General features: G+C 45.8%; 1 protein-coding gene and 1 long non-coding RNA gene across 2 annotated transcripts; one reads left to right on the top strand and one right to left on the bottom strand.

Moving 5' to 3' along the window:
• Positions 1-1,010: 1,010 nt before the first annotated feature.
• Positions 1,011-2,878, bottom strand: LOC311033330. The gene is made up of 3 exons (XR_014599258.1): positions 2,718-2,878; positions 1,747-1,859; positions 1,011-1,188 (listed from the first exon to the last, which is right to left on the bottom strand). It is a non-coding gene; the product is annotated as an uncharacterized lncRNA (long non-coding RNA).
• Positions 2,879-4,926: 2,048 nt separating this feature from the next.
• prr12a (proline rich 12a) lies at positions 4,927-20,843 on the top strand. The gene is made up of 15 exons (XM_084040612.1): positions 4,927-6,141; positions 8,024-8,181; positions 8,592-8,753; positions 9,020-13,731; positions 13,977-14,204; positions 14,321-15,014; positions 15,272-15,783; positions 16,061-16,177; positions 16,412-16,545; positions 16,800-17,260; positions 17,399-17,518; positions 18,041-18,138; positions 18,483-18,614; positions 19,144-19,239; positions 19,449-20,843. The coding sequence occupies exons 1-15, from the start codon at positions 6,059-6,061 to the stop codon at positions 19,581-19,583; spliced, it is 7,842 nt and encodes a 2,613-aa protein (XP_083896738.1). The 5' UTR covers positions 4,927-6,058; the 3' UTR covers positions 19,584-20,843.
• Positions 20,844-21,066: the final 223 nt, after the last annotated feature.

Genomic DNA, 21,066 nt, shown 5'->3' with positions numbered 1-21,066 from the left:
TATCACCAAAGATGTGACAGTAGGAAAATATAACATTTCTGATGAGCACATCACCTCCTTAAAAAAGGGGGATCCATCACACCTCCTCATCTAAAGCGAAAAACTGAAAAGACAAGTGTGAGGTGCTTGTTTAATGAATCACGCCAGGATGACGGCTTCGTATTTTTTAAAAGGGGTAAGTAGGACATTTGAATGTATCATCTGTAAAGTGCCTTGGAAAATCTCTAAAATCTCAATTTGAAATGTTGTGTGTGGGCGGATAAATCCCCAAAGCCCATCTTCATCTGCGCCTGGTTGATTTACACGCAGCCAAAAGGATTTGTCTCCAACCATGGGGCAGAAATAGAACAGGAAACATACTCATCCGACTGAATTCTGGTGTGTTCCGATGGTATACGTGTAGTCTTTTTAAATCAAATAGTACATTAGCCTAAATTGGTGCTGTAAATTAGGAAGTCTATTAACCTTGATGGACGATAACACACAAATCTACTATGATGACAGATATATTGGAAAAATAATGCTTTGTTGGTTAGGGAGTATCATATAAAAGAAATTAGGCAACAATGGAGTCCAAGAAGCAAAGCTGGGGGAGGAAAATGTATAAACGTCTGAGTAGTTGTTTTTAAAGACAGAATGAAGTTTGCCTTTCCATAAATCTAATAAAACATATGTATACTTGTATATCTTTTCCTCCCATCAACGGAGAACAAGGGACACCAGAAGAAGCTTCTCTTCTAGGTCCTTTCTCCAGTACTCTTTGTGCATGTGATCTCACTCTGGAAAAGTGACATTAGACTGCTCAGTGCAGGTACTGTGAGGATTAAGCACAGATTAACAAGATGTTCTTAATTCCATTAAGAGTAGCTATTCCACATAGAAAGCTATGGTCATCAAGAGAGAAATCACCAGCAGTACATCTAAGAGTTTAAGACCATAAATCTGGCTGATAATAGCATGTAGTGACCAAGAAAAACAATATAATGCATGTGGTAAATGGACAAGCTTTATATTTATTGTTATGTATTTTTGTGCATAAAAACAATTAGTACATACAGTGTTATAGTAGAGTCCATTATTTACAACATTTATGAGTTTCACGTTGACAGAGGCATCAGAAGCTCAGTATCATCACCCCCCCTCTTCAGTTTTTCAGATGGTTCAGTCCAGTGTAATAAGCAGGGAATGCTGGGAAAGTGGACGACTTGCATTAAGTGAAACTGTGATTTCAAAAAAATATGGTAAATGTTATAAAATTGCAATAGCATAGGTAGCAGGCACTGTTTCCAGGGAATTATTAAAAATAAAACATGAAAACAAAAGCTCAAGCAGTCCTTCTCAAAGACGGTAACCTATGTGTTAGAAATGCAACAGCTTGTAATGATTAAATTCACATTTTTGTACAATACTTGTTTTTTATTATTTGACTTAATTTTCCTTAAAATGATTGTCTAATTCTGGGTGAAACTATCCTCCATATGCTTCAGCGATCATCTAATAAACTCACTGATGACATCCTTGGTTATCTGCTCACGAAATGGGTGGTGTAAGTGTTGTGACAAAATGGCAAGAAAAAAAAGGCAAGAAAAAATCCCAAACAATGAATAAGCCTGTATCAATTAGCTTTGAAAGATTGTTAGCATTGTTGTTGTTCGATTGTGATTATCTGTGTAAGACCATGGGATGTGTGTTTTTGTTTTTTGACTCTTTAGGACAAAAAAAAAATAGCCATTTGTGTGAACTTACATTTTATTAAGATGTACTTCCATTAGTATCATGATCCCTCGGACAGGGTTTTTATACAGACCTGGAAGGCATCTATCAGATCTTTACAGCCCTCGGCTCCCTTCTCTCTGACACTGAAACACAAAGCTCTTAAAAGTCAAAGTCTTGCAAAACGCATGTACAACTCTCTGGACACGTAGCTGGCTTATCTTCTCAAATTGTGCAAATTGCATGATATAAATGTGAAATGAATCAAGATATTAGAAGTCACCTGAAACAGAGTGGAGGAGCTAAATGTAGTGCATGCGCATCAAAGGGATTATCACAGTAAAGCCTGATAATAAAGTATTTCAACTCATCCCCGCCCCATAGATGCTTTTATCTGCGTTTGTTGAAATAGGAGAAGATAACGGAGTAATCTGTGCAGCAGCTCCCCTCGCACTAATCACAGCTGCATGTGGACATGCGCCACACGTCTGTCGCCTCTTCACGTAACACGAACCAACAGCCTGGAATGTGCCGATCCTCTCCAATAGGTCATACATGTGGAAGCCTATTTTAAACCACAGGGCTATTTGCGCTTCTCAAGACGTCGATGTTACTGCGAGGGCCCTCTGTAAATGTCATCACACTATGTCCTGTGATGCAGAGTGGATTCATTGACGGTTGTGAGCAAGTATTCCACATTAACTCTAATTGTACTTAACGAGCACCCCACGGGTTTGCTCCAACAAGTTGTGAGCCCAGATGAGAAATGAACATGACTACGTTGGACGTCCCGCATAGAATCAGTAATGGTGAATGAGAATGGCCACATCGTTGTAATGGAAAGTTGCCAGTATTTAGTTGGAACCCAAACACAGTTAATTAATCTTCCTTGACTGCACGAAGTTCAAGATAGACACTCACTTATACGCGTCAAAGACTGTCAAACTGACTGTAGACAATTGAATGTGTGTCTATTTTTAATAAATAACATTTTCAGAACTCACCATTTGTCAGTGTCCTCTTTGATGACCTGGCACGGTGCTGGTATTGCTTCGTTAGAGTCTGGCATTTTGACAGAGAAGAGCTGCAGGTTGTGGTGGTGCGTCGCCACAAGAGCTGCAGCCAAGTGTGGTTACAGACTGGTGACGGCGTTGGAGGGAGAGGGAGGGAGGAGGCACCATAGTGACTGCACGAGGAAAGAAATTAATCATCTGCCAGAGATTATTCAGTTTGATTTGAAATGCGTACTTTAATTGACAGTCTTACTATTTACTGCAAAAAATGTTAACGCATAGTTGCTCCTTTCTCTGGGTTTGTCTCTGATGTTCCTCCCCATTTATGTACATCAACCAATATCATTTAGGTGTTCTAAAATCTTTCATCCCTGTCCTTTGTTTCACCGTTTTACTAATGAATATGTAGATGGCTAACCTTTTGAGTCAAGCGGTATGCATGACAAAGACCTCATAATGCATCTAAAATACTCACTCCAGGGGAGGGTCTTTTTCCTGAAAAGAGATGGGAAAGCCTAACTTTGTTTTACACTGCTTTGTTGGCTTAAGAGGTTGAGAGTTTTAACATTTGTTCCACCAATTAAATGTTGAATTAGCAGTGAACACACCGTTAAACTAATAGTCTGGAAATAATCCAGATTTTTTTGAGGCTTTTAAAGATACTAAATGAAAGCACATGCAAGTAGCAGAGGTTATCCCCTACGGGAACACACATGTGTTTGTCATTTTGAACATCCAACAGATCTGTTTCCAACAGTCAAAGATTTTTTATCATACATCATATATACCACATATTTCATTTCAATGCATATAGCCCTTTACTAAAGACAAAAACATTTCTCCATTGCTGCTCCTCAAAACGTATTGTGCTTTTAAGATTTTAACATATAATTCTAGAAGGCTCTAGGCATATGTGCGCTATTTCCTCCTCTAAAGGTAATGTGACAAATTAAAAAAATATATACATTTAATATACCTTCACTTCCCCCCTATTGACAATGGCATCTGGGTGACAATTTGAAACTATTCCTTATTCTGGATGGTTAAAAGGGATAGCAGTATCATTATAGTTCACAAAAAATAAAAATAAAAACTACAAATACCAGTTACCTCCATCAGATTTAATACACAATTGACCAATTAACAACTGAGCACAGTTACAATAAAAAAACAAGTAGTACTTGCTTCTCAAAAAAAAAAAAAAATACATTTAGCAGATGCTTTTATCCAGAGCGACTTACAATAGGTACATTTGTTGTTTGCAACAGTATCACTATCAGTAAAGTAAGTTTAGCAAATTACCATGTTAATTAAAGGAAAGTGATACATTGGAATATTATGGAAATTAAGTCCAAGCTTATTATTTAAAGACGGAAATTAGAGAAATGTCAGAACAATGACACCATGTATTTTATCCTACTCTAAGATGTGCCACTGCATCATAGTATTTTCTTCACAATTGTGGCTCATCCATAATGACACAGGGAAAAGTATCAAAACGTAGTATATCCTATGTTTTGCACATAAAACCCAGTCGTGTCGAAAAAGTGCAAATGTTGAAATGGATATTATGTTGTTGTCCCTAAATATTGACAGTGATCTAGGTTAAGAGAGTTTAACTTCACCACAAGGTGGCCACAAACACTCTTACACACAATGCATTTCTGGACCAACGGGCCTCTGTAGTATGGGCATCATTGTTACCTATAAGCAAAATAGATCACATTTATATTCGGCAATGTTAACTAGTTTAGATGTCAGTTTATTCGCATTTAGTACTTTATGTGGTATTGGTTGATGTGTCCATTTGGAGACAGTGACGGGTTAATGCAAAATATGAGCATAAGCAAAAGCATCTCTCTCTCTAAGCTGTCCCAGTGATTCCTCCTCCTTTTATAATGACCATAAAATCCAGTGTGCCATCTGCTGGCGTATACATCAAAATGCACACGAGATCTGGCAGACAGGTCCACCAAACAATAAAATTAGCAGGGGGAAAAAAAGGGCCTGAAACAAGTATTTATATCTTGAGGAATGTTGGCAAGTGTAAGGGAGAGAATACCCCTTATTTGCATGCAAATAGGCAAAATGCACCTTCATTAAGCTTCAGGCTGGAGGCAGGAAATGCCACTGTCTCTCAAACACGCTGCACAATTCGGATGTGAATTTGCAAAGCGACCGCCGAAGGCCCAGCCTATAGAAATCTGGTTATCACTGGAAATGTTTTTTTTGCACTCGAATGCGTCTCAGTGAATCGCAGTGTTCGGGACAAACGGTTGGCTTTTTTTGCTCGCGTAAAATGTAGTCTACAGTCGTTTTTCGCCAAGATGAAATTCTGAAAAAAAAAAAAAAAAAGCATGCAAGGCTGGTTGGCGGACTGAGGGCCGGTGAATGGAGGTCACCGCAGACATTGAGTGAGTCTCAGCGTTGATACAGAGAGGGGGAGAGGGAGGACGGACAGCGGCCAGCCGCCTTCAAAAATGGCGTCTCCGGAGGAAAATTAGTAAAAGATATTAAAACGCGGCCTGGTTTCTTTACACTTCCTAGTTCGGGTATTTGTGTTTTTTTCGTCGTGTACTGGTTGTACGTAAACCGGTGTGGGCAAACTCGTCGTCGCTTTTACTTGAATGGTCAAAAGAGCAGAAATCAGAGGAGCGAGCATTTGGGGAAATAAAGGCAGCCCTGTTTTATTTTGATGCGTCGTTACTGACAGCTAGCATCTGCCGCTAGCCCCCACAGCGCTGCTCCGGAGGGGGTGGTGGGAACGATTTGCATTCAAAGAGAGGAGAAAAAAAAGGGATTTTGAATTTGGGGATTTCTTTGCTCGTACGTGGTGAGCGACTGCTGCTTACCAACGTGGCCCGTCGATTGCAATCTTTTTTTTTCTGGGCGCTAGCATCGTAGCAAAAGGCTAGCCTAAAGAAAGGGGAGGAGAGACGGTGAAAAGGACGCATTCAAATCAAATGTTTATCAGCACATCGTCCACCACCGGCCAAATCCGCGGCGCCTTCACCATGACTGATTTTGGACTAAATCTACATTCGTGGAAATGATCAACGTGAACGGCGCAGGAAAAAGGAGAAAGACTGTCTTTTTTTTGGTGGAGGTAGTTGGATTATAACCCCGTAGACCCCCCTCTTTTTTCATCCAGCTTTCTCCTCCTCCCCTCCATTTCTCTTTCAATATGCTGTTTTCCACTCCTGAGGACTTGCTTATGAAACCGGGGAAAATAGCCTGAAACCGAGAACGGGAAATACTGGATTTTTTCCCGTAATCTGCGCTGCGACGTCCTCGTTGCTTTCGTCCTCGTCGCGCACATTGTAACCACATAAATGGATAGAAATTACCCGGGAACAGGATTCGGTGATTTGGGCGCAGGAGCAGGATGGAGTTACGAGAGATCGGCAAAAGCAAGGTATGCATCGGATTCAGACAATGTGCATGCATCACTGGCACTTCGCAGGGTACGGTGTGGCCCATGTAAACAAATTGTCGCCACCGAGTTCGTATGTTGTGCCACGCTTTTGCCATTGTGTGCAGTGCATTGTCATCCAAACAGTTGCATAGTAATAATATTATAAACAGGAATAGAGCGGTGTGCGTGTCGTGGGGGTGGGCGGGGTGGAGAAAGGAAAGGTTGGGGATAGGAATTGAATGTGATTGACAGACGTGGGTTTAGGTGGACCTGGCAAGGTGGAGGTGGGGGGTATGTCTGGAGCATCCATAGGAATTATTGTTCCCCGTGTGCAGGCCTGGACACAGACCCCATGATAGATAAATTCATTGGGTTTATAGCAACTGCGAAGAGTGCAGACGCAGCAAACCCCCCTGACAGACATCAACAAGAAGAACTGAATGTATATTAACCGGGAAAGATGCATCTAATGAAGCATGATTCAAATGTGTGACGTTTTTTAAGAAAACGGGAAATAAACATATAGCGGAGGTGGTGCCATACTCAAAATAAAATTGAAATGTATAATGCATTTTGCCCAAGCATGAACTAGATAATTGGTGATGGTTTATTTTTTTCACAGTTAACAAATTTGCATAGTAAAATTAGTATCAAAACCGAATCAAACTTAGAATTTTCCATGTGTCCAAAATGAATAATAAGGCCAGAGAGAATGCATAAGATGGTGAAAACTGCCTGTGCTCTGCAAGATAGCCCTGTGCATTAGCTTTGCGTTAGCACGCAAGCTAGCGTAATGTTGCATGGAAGTCGACTGAGGCCCTGCGCTCGCAAGCATCATTGCTGATTTAGATGCACATATTTGAAATCTTGTGACCCGCATTTAGCCACCTTTATCAGTGGTGAAAGCCACCGCACTCTTTATCGGAAGTGATATTTGGATAAACAAACCTGCCTGGATGCTGGTGTTTGCATGCAGCTTAGCATGCATTTGCGTCGACTTGCACCGTCCAGCTGTTAGCTACCTTACATCGACATAATCGATGGTTGTAGACTAATTAATCAGTTATGTTAAATATATTTTGAGGAGACCGTATTTCCCCCCCACTTGGCCTGCATCTGCACATTGGGTACCCACGGTGTAGTTCCACGTAAATGATTGGCCTTGCAGTTCGGGCCTAGTGTCTGCATTTCTACCATAGCTGCTGTGCTGCTGCTGCTGCTGCTGCTGCTAGGCGGTGCTACCAGCAGCACAAATGCTATGTTATCTGGTCAGCCAGGCAGCCAGCCGCGCATTTCATCTGTCTCTTTTTATAGCGAACTTCTGCCACTGGCAAATCATCAGCGTTGAACGAGAAGCTTATATAGTTTGTACATTTATAAATTATGCAATGGTCGGGTCTTGTTGGGTCCATTATAATAATTGCAAATGAACTACCCCATTATTTTTGCATGACACTTGCATTGTTGGTTTGACAGATTTTCATCTACTGTAATACACTTTGGTGTAGTGCCCACGTTTCTAATCCTGTTAAGATATTGATTGGAGGGGGGATCCTCCCCCAAACCTCAAATATAGATAAATACCCCCAAATATAGATCACTCATCAGGGATTTAGTTTTTTTTTTCCACATGAAAGTTACTGTTGAAGTTACATATGGAGACCAAACAAATGCACATCCATAAGTTGACATCTGATGTGTGGGGTTTTTAATTAAAAAACAATTTACTTAGATGTCAGGTTTTGTGTGTTTTAAAAGTGACCAAAGCATAGACAGTTTTTTTTCTTCCTCAAGGGTCACATTTTGGGAACGGATTAAGTTTATGTTAATGTGCTCTGAAATTAATGACACTTCACAATTCCCTACTCCCCTTTCTCTGTAGTCTTGTATACGGGAGTTCCAGATCATCCCACCCTGAGTCTGAGCTCCTTCACAGACAAGCCTACGCCACCCCACACCCTCTGCAGGGCTATGCCACCAATCACCACCCAGGGAGCTCTGGCCAGGGCGGGGCTTGGGGAGCAGCTGGACGGAGTTTGGGTGAGATAAATGTCATACCTTCCATGTCACCACCATAAGGGGCCCCAGCAATGAATTATTATGTCTCTCCATGCAGGCCCTGGTAGATTGTCATTGAAAAATGTGCACATTATAGCCCAAATGAGCTGAAGCCCTGGAAGCTAAAGCCTGTAGTCGCCGCATTCATTCCCATACAGTTTAGCGATAACTTAAAATATTTTTTCAGCAACAGAGATGATTTAAATTCTTGGTGTGAAAGCAGACTTGCCAAATACACTTTAATTAAATCTAAATCCTAAAATCCTTTCTTTTAAATTATTTGTTTACTGATTACGTATTGTGATTCCGTCTACATTCCACAATTAGCTGTTAATATTTGCATTCTTTATCAATTAACTAATATTTTGTGGTTCTGTCTTTCCTTACCAAAGGTCTGTCGGGGCTCTTTGACACTGGCCTACACCACGCCAGCCCCTCTGCCCCTGATGCCTCTGTCATGAATCTGATCTCGGCCCTGGAGTCTCGGGGTCCCCAGCCTCCGCCCTCTGCCTCCTCCCTTCTTTCTCAATTCCGCACGCCATCCTGGCAGACAGGTGGGTGTGTTAGATCTTCCCTCATGTGTTGACATTCAAACAGGCCCCACAGTCAACATGACATTTAAATAACCTCCCAATGTTTGGCTGTGTTATTATGCTGACATTTGTGCTATTTGAGCATTTTCAAAATGCACACTTTTACTCTACTTGTTTGTAGTCTTATTAAAGAATAATTGTATTTCTTGCTGTCATTATTTGGTCATTTAATTGATAGCTTGGTGGATACTGAATAATTTTGCAATATGTCTTCCTTTTCCGAACAGCAATGCACACACCTGCTCCTCCTGAACTATTTATCTCTGGAGCCCTTCCTGGTTCTGGCTCCTTCCCCTCCTCCTCAGCTCTCTCAGCCTATCAGCATCCAGCATCCTTCTCCAGTCGCTCTTTCCCAACAGCCTCCCTTTCCCTCCAGGACACACCCACATTTAGTCCCACATCCAATGGCCTGCTCTCCCCACATGACCCCCTACTACACATCAAGGCCCCTTCCCAGTCTAGCTTGGGTTTTGATAGACTCCTGTCCTCGCAGGGTGCTGCTGCAGCTGCCTATAGGGGCAGCCAAGATCCCACGAGTGCCACATCAGCCCAGGCGTCCTCTGCCAGGCACCTGCAGTCACACCAGTTCAACCTGCTGTCATCACAGCTCCAGGACCAGTCATCCCAGCTGTACAATGCATCAGTCTTTTCCTCAGCCCAGCCCCAGCCTCAGACTCAGTCCCAGTCCAATTCGGCTCAGGAAAGGGCTGTTCCCCGGCAGGACAGCGTTATCAAGCACTACCAGCGGCCCACACCTGCTCAGTCACAGCTCTCGTCATCTGCTGCCCACTCCCTTCAGCACTACCTCAGCTGTGGAGGGGCAGGGTACCAGCAGATTGCCACCCACCACAGGCACGCTGGCCTTTCCTGCAGTCCACTGGGTGACCAGAGCCCATCATCTGACCACAAGCCCGCCCCTCGCACTGAGCAGTATCGGCCAATCATCCAGCCTCCCTATTCCTCCTCCTCCTCTTCCTCCTCTTCTTCCTCAGCTGGGAAAGGTACCAAAAGCAGCTCCAGCAGTGGCTATTCTTCTGCCAGTTCAGCATCATCCTCAAGAACTCCCCACACACCCCCTTCTGCCTCCTCTACCTCCTCTTCCTCCTCCTCTTCATCTGCCACCTCTGGGGCTCACCCTTCCAACTCAATCCCCACCTCCAGTTCCAGCGCAGCCCCTTCCAGGCAGCAGCCAGCCCCGCAACCGGCCCCTCCTCCCCCCACCCCACAGCAGCAGCCCCCTGCTACCTCCACCTCAGCACCCCAGTCTCTTCCCAAATCCTGCCTGTCGGGCTATGGTTCTCCTGTTCCCCCAGTGAAGACCTCCGCCTCTGCTCTTACTGGTCAGACCCCACCCCAACAACAGACACAGTCATATTCTCCTAATCAGCCTCCTCCTTCCCACCTGGCCCAGTCCTACGGAGGCTTCAGTTCCCCACAAGCTCAAGACCTGAGCTCAGGTACAGGTGGGAAAGGCTATGGGAGTTTAGGAGGACGAAGCCAATCATACCCCACTGATATATATGGAGCTGACTCCGCTTATGGATCACTTCCATCCTCTCTGGGTGGAGCTGGAAGCCCATCACTAGGCTACGGAGCCCCAGGTCACTCCCCTGCTCTTTTAAGGTCAAGTGGTTCATCGGGCAGCGGAGCATCTGGGGGAGGCAGCAGTAGCGGCACAGGAAGTGGAAACTCTGGGTCAGGTGGAGGAGCAGGGAATAGTATGTCCAATGAGAGAGGTGGAGGTGGCAGCAGTGGAGGGTCTTATCATATTCCGGACTCAAGTCCCTCTCCATCAGGCAACTCAGGCATCATCCGTCCAGGGTTGCACTCTCCAGTGCCCACCTGCCCTACACAGTCTCCAGCTGGTGCAGGCTCCAATAAATACATTTCCTCAGTTCTCTCCCCCACCTTCCTCGCCTCCCCGCAGGGCTACCCTGACACCAGAGGCCCCAGCTCCCAATCCCAGTCCTATCATTCCACCTCCTCCAAAACAAAGGACACTTCCATGCTAGGAGTGGGCTCCCAGAGATCCCAAGAGGAAGTAGATGACGACGACGAGTTCTTGATCCAGCACCTGCTGCAAGCCCAAGCAAGTCCCACGCCCCAGGCAGCTCATCACCATCCTCAACAACAACAGCCACAACAGACGTCCCAACAAACGCAGCCTCAGCCCCAGTCAGTGCCCCCAACCACTGATTCAAGCAAAGGGCTGAGCTATGACATGGGTAAGAGCTCTGAGGAGAGGTATCACCCCCAGAGTGTCATACGTACCCACAGTGCAACATCTACTGGTAATGCAGGCTCTGCAGGGTCCATTTCAGGGCTGGAAACCCAGCTGGAGATGTCCCTAAAGAAACAACAACAACAACAGCAGCAACAACATCAACAACAACAACACCATCATCAACAGCAGCAACAACAGCAGCAAAGGAATGAGAGGTCTGTTGGTAGCAGCAGGAGTAGTGGAGGGAGAGGCAGTGCTGAGCAAGTGCACTCCCATCTCCATCACCATGACAACCTAGGCTCGGTAGTTCACTATGGGCGGGGTGATCCATACAGTCAGCACTCCCTTGCTCCCCAACACTCCTCACATGGTCAGCATGTGTCCTCACACTCGCAGATACCGTCCCACACCCAAATGGAGCTCCAAAAGAAGCCACAGGAGCGGGCTGAAATCCCATATCCCCGGAAAACCCCGGAAGTCCAGCAACAGCATCCCCAGTCCCAAGCCGCTGCCTCCCTCATGGACTCTCCTACTGATCAATCCCGTCAGCCACCTCACCTGCTCCAGTCGGTGCTGTCGCACACCACCCGCAACAAACTCGAGCCCCATCAGCAACACCACAAGATGGACTCTCACCAACAACATCAACAGCAGCACCACAAGATGGACTCTCACCGGCAGCACCCGCAGCATCACAAAATGGACTCCCACCAGTCACATCAGCAACACCCAAAAATGGACTCCCACCCTCAGCATCAACAGCACCATAAAATGGACTCTCATCCCCAACAGCAGCAGCACTCTATTGGCCAACAGCAAGCAGGGATGGAAAGCGCTGGTGGGACACTTGGCTCGAGTAAACATCAGGCTCAGTCTCAGTCCCAAACCACCCAGCTCCAGCTTCAACTCCAGTCCCAGGCTTTGGAGGTGGCAGCGGCTCACTACAACCACGGCCCCCCTTCACATCAGCATGAGCAGAGCCAGGTAAAACAGAGCTCAGTGGTGTCCTCCTTGGACATGCTGGAGCGCTCCCTTTCTCAGACCTCCAGCACAGACGTGGCTGTTGCAGAGGACAGACGTGGTGGGCCGGGCAGCGGTGGACGCAGTGGAGGTAGCAGCGAACGCCACAGGCAGGAGCAGCAGCAGAGACAGCACCCGTCCCACCATCACTCACAGCAACACTCGGCCTCTGAGCTCCACTCCTTCCTCTCTGAGCCCGATATCGGCTTATCCACCCCGCCTCACATGCACCACCTTTCACAGCACCACCCGCAGCAGCAGCAGCACCCCAGCTCTCAACACCAACAAACCCACTCTCACCACGCTCACCAGCAGCCCCCACACCCTCACCACATACCCCCACCATCCTCCTCAGCCCACTCCCAGCCTCAGTCTGACCCACAGCAGCCACTCTCATCCCAGCTTACCCCTCAGCAGAGCCAGCTGGACCAACAGCGCTCGGAGCAGCACCAGTTTGATAACGTCAGCCCAGTGGAGAAAGCAGACCAGAATCAACAAAGTAACCGGTTTGTCCCCCTAACTTCCATCTGCTTCCCAGACTCCCTCCTCCAGGATGAGGACCGCTCCTTTTTCCCAGGAATGGAAGACATGTTTTGTGCAGAAGACTACAAGTCGAGCTGTGCTGGAGGTGCAGGTCCAGGACAGGAGGAGATGAATGAAAGCCACACTGGGCAAGAGGGAATGGATTCCATGAAAGCTGGACAGGGTGGCGGTGGAGCAGGGGGAAGTAGTGGAGCTAGCTACGACATGATGGGTCACCATGGCGGAGATCAGGGTTATGAACCCTACTGTCATGGCCTGGAAGAACCCAGCAACAACACCATGACTCTGGATCTAGACTCTCTTAAAACCCACGAGCTCCCTTCCACTGTGAACACAGAACAGCTAGGACTGATACAAACCCAGGCCCCAGCTATGGGTATGGGCTCCAATAATGCTGGTCCCAACAACTCTGGAGCTAAACTCAACTCTGGACCTGGAGGGACTAGCCAAGGAGCTGGTTCTGGGGGCCTCCAATCTCCCATTTTCTGCTCATCTCGTCCCAAGAAGCTCCTTAAGTCCAGCTCTTTTCACCTGTTAAAGGAGCGCCGGGACCCCAACACAATGCCTAAAAAAAGTTACGCTCAAGAATATGAGTTTGAAGATGACGAGGATAAAGTGGACCAGCCAGCTGACATCCGGTTGAACAGCCGGAGGCTCCCGGACTTATTGCCAGACTTGGTGTCCAGCTGCAGAAAGGGAGGAGGAGGAAGTGGGTCTCTAAGCCCTTTAATGGGTGATATTGACTTCTACCACTCCTCTGGCTACTCCTCTATGGGTTCCCACTCTCTTCTGCCTCAGGATGGACCCAAGAAGAGGGGCCGAAAGCCCACTAGACCCAAGAGAGAGGGTCCCCCTAGGCCAAGAGGCAGACCTCGCATCCGCCCAATGCCCGAGCCCTACACTCCACGAGGGATGATGGGGGAGATGGGTGGGACAACAACACCAGCAGGAGGTGGATTCAGCGTGGAGGGACGAGGTAGGGGTAGAGGCCGTGGAAGCCGAGGTAGGGGACAAAGGAGGGAAGACATGTACATGGAAATGAGCGGGAAGGAGCCGGATCAGATGCAGCAACATCACCTTCATCAACAGCCGCCACAGCAGCTCCATCACCAGCCCCAACAGCAGCTACACGAACCTATTCCTCCTCTCAAGGTAAGTCTAGAAAAGGCTTGGCTATGTTAGTACAAATGGTCATTTAAGCACATGTGCTAGTAATAATTGAATAACTTAAGATGTTTTAATAAAAAATTAAACAAATACCTGCAGTTTTTGTAGTTTATAATCTATGTCTGGCTGTTATTTTAAATATGAATTAATTGTAATTATAATTTTGTTTATGTATATATGTATGTTCAGGCAACATTTCTTTTAGATCTTATGGTTTTCTTTTGTTTTAGATCAAGTTGCCAATTGGTACCCTGTCCTCCTCTGATGCCTTGCTGAGGACAGACTCTTTGTCTGGCACGGACCCTGCTTTGTCGGACGGCTCAGTGGGCTCCGCTCCCTCACTTGGTTTGAGTCCTGGACCCCCCTGCAGCACTGAAAGCAACAGAAGTCAGGACAAGAACAAGCAGAAAATCCACATGATGAGTGACGGAGTGGATGAAGAGGGACTGGAGGAAAGGGTAAGAGCTACATGATTATGTTTTTGCTAAGTTAAGCAGTGAATGCAAAAACGTTGCTTGGTAGTTGTGGAGTTCACTACTTGAATGGTAGTAAGTCTCTTTTGTATTACTTCTAGGGTGATGAGAAGGATTCTGAGTCCAAGGCTGGCTTCGTGGCTTCATTCTTGGACTTCCTCAAGACAGGGAAGAGACCTCCAGGCTTGGACATCTCACCAGGAATGGAACCTGATAATGGTGAAACCTCACCCTGTAAATCGGGAGGTCTACGCCCCCTGTCCCCCGCACCTCCTCCTCCACCGCCTCCACCTCCATTCGGGGACAGTGAAGGGAATGGGGGTCTGGCTCTGGGCAACTGCCCGAGCCCCAAGCGCTTGGAGGATGAACTGAAGAGGAACCTGGAGACCCTGCCTTCGTTCTCCTCTGATGAGGAGGACTCTGTTGGAAAGAATCAGGACCTCCAAAAGAGCATCTCCTCAGCCATTTCTGCTTTGTACGACACTCCTCAGCTAACCTCGAACATCCAGACCCCGCTACCTCCTTCACCCCCCCTGCCTCACCCTGACGCTACGCAGTCCCCACTTACTCCCAACCTGCAGCCCCCTATTCTCAGCCCACAGCCTTCCATGCATACACCTCACGACCTGCCCCAGTCCAATGAACCTGATATCCTCCAGCCAGAAGAAGGAGACATGGATGAACACAAAGAGGAGGAGAATGGGGAGGAGAGGAGCATAGGAGGGGATATAGAGTGCGATATGACAGAAGAGAGAGAGCCACAGCTGGAAACCCTCGGTGCCCCCAATCTTGATGGTAAGGCTAGCAGCCTTTTTTTTATTCCTCTCATGTCCCATTTTCTTGCACATTGATTTTTCTGAAATTCAGCTTAAGAAAATTAATAATTTCCCCCTCAGGCTGAGCTATTGCTGTATTTCTTTGCTTAATAAAATGTCCCATTATATGTTTGTGAAAAAAGCTATTTGATTAAATTCTTGTGGCTGTTTTAACGTTTTGGTGAATTCATCTGTGAAATTGACCTAAACCTTAAACTTACCCTTCTTTTCTTCCAGCTCCCCTCCCTGAGATTCCTCCAGAACCAGAAACTCCTGAACCTCCCTCTGTCCCTCCATCTCCTGCCTCATCCTGCTCTCCTTCTCACTCCCCCCTACCTCCCCTCTCACTCCCCTCACCCTTGCCTCCAGCAGAGGAACAACAGGAGAATTCACAGCCTCCAAGCCCCATCGCTCCCACATCCCCCTCCCCATCACCTCCCCCACCCGCTACTCTCCCTCAGCCTGCCTCTCCTCCTCTTCTTCCCCCTCCTCCTCCTCCTCCTCCTGCAACTTCCCCTCCTCCCCCACTATCAACTCAGAAGGAGTCTCCTATACCATCTCCAGAGTCTCCCGCCTCTCCTGAAGAGCCCCCACCTCCTAAGAACACATCCCTGCACCTTGCCCAGAAACAAGAAGATGCTGCTATCGCTGGAGAGAGTGAGGAGGATGAGAGTGAGAGTGGCGGCGAGGGCATCTTCAGGGAAAGGGACGAGTTTGTGGTACGGGTGGAAGACATTCGAACTCTTAAGGTATTTGTGTGGAAATGTGTGCTGTTTTGTGTGTTATTGACTGTTAAAGTACGTCGTAAGGCCAACAAAATGGAAAAGATTGCATGTTTTCTGGTGGAGAGGCAATTAACTAAAAAAAAATTGTAAATAATACCATATCATAGACTGAAAAAGTGTACTCTTAGATTGTTATAGGCCAGGGAAAACAATTAAACCATTAAATGAGTTGAAACTTCAGGTGCATGCCAAATTCCAGAGACATTGTATATTTACCTGTGTGTCACGTGGTTATGCACAGCTGGCCCTGCAGATGGGCCGTGAGCCTCCACCGATCTGGAGGGTGCAGAAAGCCCTACTGCAGAAGTTCAGCCCAGAGATCAAAGATGGACAGAGACAGTTCTGCGCCACGAGCAACGTGAGTTCCCCTCCAAGCCCTCAGTAATCTAACCACACCTGCAAACAGTCATTTCAACGCTTTTCACGCGCCTCGCTACGACATAACATATGATTAAACTACTGTAGTATATGCTTTAATGTATGTGTACAGATAGATTCTTCACACCATATTGTTAGTGTCATCAGTCAAATGAATGACACTGACATTTGTGCTAATTTGCAATGAAATCTTTATGATCTGTTTCTGGCACAGTATCTCGGCTACTTCGGAGATGCTAAGAGGCGATACCAGCGGATCTATGTCAAGTTTCTGGAGAATGTCAACAAGAAGGACTATGTCAGAGTCTGCTCTCGGAGACCTTGGCGCAGAGCCACACCTGCTCTCAGGTACCGATATTTTCCATATCGAAAATCCTTTTCATAACGAGTTAGGACTTGCTAGATTTAGTTGAGGTACAACCACTTTGTCCAGATCAGGGAGTACCAGTGGCCCCTCAGAGAAATGCTCCTACAGGGCTCCAGAGTGCCACCATTTTGGGCGCACATGTGACCAAAAATGAATGAAGTGCGACTAAAAAAAGTTCATTCTGTTCATCTCTAAAATGGTTTTTCATCTCTAAAACAATCTCTTCGTGTCACAGACGTCAGTCCCTCCCCAGGATGGCTTCCCCTCCTGCCACCCAGGTCACACCAAAAGTAGAGAAAGAGGAGAGAGTGGCTCCGCCAGTCCAGCGTGAACAGAGGGAGAAAACAAGAACCACAGCAACGAAAGAACAACGGGAGAAAAAGGAGGTTCAAGCTGCTGTGCCCAAGGCAAAGGAGAGAGAGCGGGAGTCTGAGAAGGAGAGGGAGAAGGAGAAGCGAGTACAGCCGCAGCAGGACAAAGTGGAGAAACGTGCTACAGCAGCAGAAAGAGGTCGAGCGAAGGAGGAGAAGAAAGCGGTGGAGAGGAAGGAGAAGGAAAAGGCTGAGCGTCCACCCAAGTCCAAGCCAGCCAAAGTGAAGGCGGAGCCACCGCCCAAGAAGAGGAAGAAGTGGCTGAAGGAAATCCCTTCATCTTCGGACTCGGACTCATCGGAAGAGGCAGCGAGTGAAAATGAAAGTAAGATGCCATTTTGAGTCTTTTGTGCTGTCATTTTGCCTTTAGAAGTCATTGTAATGGTGTTGCAAAGCAGTTGTTTTGTATGTGATGCACGGTGGTAAAGGGTTGGTTTAAATTGTGGCTCTCGTCCGCACACAGTGCCAGTGAAAGGTGGAGTCGACAACCGTGCCATGAGAGAGATGTTCAGGAGCTACGTGGAGATGCTGGTCAGCACAGCCCTGGACCCTGACATGATCCAAGCCCTGGAGGACACCGATGGTGAGAACTGCACACACACTGCCTCCTCCGCAAGTTCACAATGAAAGGCTCCCTTAAAAAACAAAAAAAAATGAGTGAAAAGCTCAGTTATGCCTGTGCTTGACGTTTTTAACCCAACCTGCCTGGTAGCATGTTTTCTGCAGATTAAAATCTTGCACTCAATCAGCATTATTGATGCATTCTGATGGTATTTTGTGTGTCTCTGTGGCAGTTTGGGCAAGTTGAATATCACCTCCATTGACAAGTAGCAGCTTTCAAGTATTAGTTCAAGCCATCCAGCTGGACGGACTATGATGTTGCGATAGCAGGGGAATCATTCATAATCCAGCAGCATACATATTTATATGAATCCTTTAATGGTTTTGGAAATCCAAATAAACAAGGTGTGACAGGTTGGAGGGAAGCCCAAGGAATGCTGATAGGCAGAAAAAGGCTGCTTTGACTTTGCCCTTGGTGTTAAAATGATTGGCAGCTACATGAACGATGACTAACGAAATCTCCTTTACTTTGATTGGCCACCAGACGAGCTGTACCTCCCACCGATGAGGAAGATTGACAGCATCATCAGCGATCAGAAGAGGAGGCTGTTGAGGAGAGTCAGCATGAGCTCTCAGCACCAGGTAATCTGTCCTGAATGTACTGCTTCTCTTTTTAGCCCTCACGACCGAATTCATGTTATGGATTCCAGTGCTGAAATTATCAATAGAGTAATTGATTTGTCATTTAACAGAAAGTTTATTAAAAACAATTGTTGAAGAATCAATTATGTCATGTATCTCGTGTGAGGATTTGTTTAATTTCATGTCATAATTTGACATCACCTCTAGGTTCTGACATTTTATATAGTAAATGAAAATTAGAGAAACATCAGATGTATTGATGAAGAAAATACTCACAAACGTAAACTCAAGTTCAAATGTTAACATTTATTTTATCTGACCTTTTTATGTCTCTCCCCTGACAGGAGGTCCTGCATGCTTACCCACAGATCATTGTAGACCCCCTGGACTCGGGAGCGGTGAGGGTGCGGCTAAGCGGGGATGCTTACAACCGCAAGACCCTCAACAGAGTCAAAAAGTCCCTGCCTAAACCACAGGTAGGTGTGAGTGTGTGTGTTTAGAGGATTCAAAGGGTGGGTTGTAACCCTTAGTAGACAATTAAATGTATTTAAAAAAAATCTGTAACTGGGGGGGATTAAGACCACTAAGGGATACCAGCCGTCCATATCTGTAACCGCTTATCTAATTCATTAGGCAAAGGCAGGGCTATCGCAGGGCTACTAATGGTGGTCATTTTATTTGAGTCGTCAAATATTGATGACCCATCGGGACCTCTCTGGAGCCGAGCAGTAGATTTTTAGACTCCAACCAGGTGACCGTGAAACCACAGAAACGACAACATTAAGCATTACTGTGAAAAGCTCGACATTGAAGGGCGGTTGACAGATGGATCGCTGAGGGCAGAGAGGGTAAAATAATACTAGCTTCCCTTTTAACACCTGCTGCAAGTTTCCGAACCTCTTCCATTTTCTTTCTTACATGGAACTGTAAGAATAATAATATATTTTTCTGTTTATTTACTGTGTTAAATTGCTCTAAATGTGTCTGATGTGTTCTTTTTTCTAGGACCTTAAACTCTCATCAGAGACTTATCGGATCTACAGTCTCTTCCACTCCCTGCATCACTATAAATACCACACCTTCTTACAGTGCAAGAAAGAGGTAAGCAAGCACGTTTCAAGACTTGGCATACACTTCAGTCACGTAGACGGTCACTACAAACAAGCTTACGCATTCCCTCAAATATACTGCACGGTAAAGCACAAATCTCATTCGACAGTCCAACAATAAACATACACAAGCGGGCTCTGTGTAGTCTAAGACACTGGTTTGAGTCTCGGCATCACTGTTCTCTGTGTTTCCGTCCCCAGACCAACACCATTGAGCAGGCAACTGAGGACCCGGGCCAAGAGGAAGTGGTGCAGCAGTGCATGGCCAACCAGAGCTGGCTGGACACCCTCTTCGGCTCCTTCATTGAGCTGCTCACGCTCAGCACCAAACCCTGAGTCAACCGCAGAGAGAGAGAGAGAGAGAGAGAGTGTGGATTAAAGCAGGATGATTTCAAAAAAGAAAACAAAATGAAGATACAAGGAGACGGATCCTACTGTACAGCCCCCCGACCCGCTTCAAGTCTCTAAGATCTGAGGATGAATTTTTAAGGCCCTTGACGAACACAAGGGGGTCTGTTCATGTGACCTCGGACACTGGCCTCTGTTCTTTTTCTTGTTGTTGATCACTGACTAAAGAAATGTGTTACTTTTGTGAAAAGGGGGGGGGACCCCACCGGATTAGGGGTCACTGGCCGGGTCAAGAGGGAGTTGACCGTTGATGAAAAGGGAGTGACGCGAAGGGGAAGGACAAAGAAGAGGAGCCGCAATGCCAAGTCAACGGAGGAGCCACTGACATCTTGTTAACTGTGTCATGAAGACAATAGTTCAAAGAGAAACTATTACCACTTAGTTTTTACATAAATTATTTTTTTGAAGACTAACATCAGCTGTTGGCTTTTGAAAAGAGTGGAAGAGGGTGAGAATGCTTTTTAAACTGCGTGGAGAGTGTGCCGTGAGCAGCGTGAACATGGAGTCGTCCACGGATAGAAACATGAAATGTGTTGATAAACGCTCTCTCTCTCATCCTGTGCTATGTTCAGGGCAGCACCAGTCAGCTGTGTGATAATATATAAACACATTTTTATTATTTATATGAGGAGGTTTTTAACTTAAACTCTCACAAGCGCTGGGTTGCTGCCCTAACATTTTAAATACCTTTTTATTTTCCACAGGATCAGTATACAGTCGTAAAACCCACATATCCAAGCTGTCTTCCCCTCTATACAAAAGAACAGATGTTGAGACAGAAATATTGTATCAAATACAGTGGGTGTAAAATAATGAGAAGAAAAAAAAGTAAGAAAAGAAAAAAAGAGAAATGGGGTGGGGGAGGGGGGGATCTATTTGAAACTTAACATTGTTGTGCTTCAGTTCAATCATCAGTCATGCAGGTGCAAAGAAAAAGAAGTAAACTATCCATTTCCCATGCGGGAAGAAGGAGTATAAATAAGTAATATTTAAAGAGGAAATAGTCATTTCATTTTTATCATTTTGATGTTTGTGCATACTATGACTTATTTTGAAAACAATCTAATTTTCCATAAAAAAGGAAAAAAAAGGTGTGTAAATATTGTACAGTTCTTGATGAAATTCTTTGTCCTTCTGTACATTAACTCTCCTGTATTTGAGAAACAAATAAAATCTGCAAAGAACAAATTGTGTTTCATTTCCCTGCAGCGTGTTCCTTTTCCTCATCATTGTGAGGACATTTTGACTTGTTCTCTCTTAGTACTTTGGGGTTAGTGTGCGTCTGTTGTTCCTTGACTTGGATATTTGGCCTCCTATGTGCAGACTTTTTACGCATGAAACTCTTTTTTCACATTTGTCTTTTGGAGGAAAACATGTTTGTTTGCAAGTTCAATGTCTAGATGTAATAGAG

The sequence above is a fragment of the Eutrigla gurnardus genome (assembly GCF_963514095.1).
Source record: "Eutrigla gurnardus genome assembly, chromosome: 22".
NCBI lineage: Eukaryota > Metazoa > Chordata > Actinopteri > Perciformes > Triglidae > Eutrigla > Eutrigla gurnardus.
The sequence above is the reverse complement of the archived record's forward strand: the minus strand, read 5'-3'. Positions and strand labels throughout refer to the sequence as shown.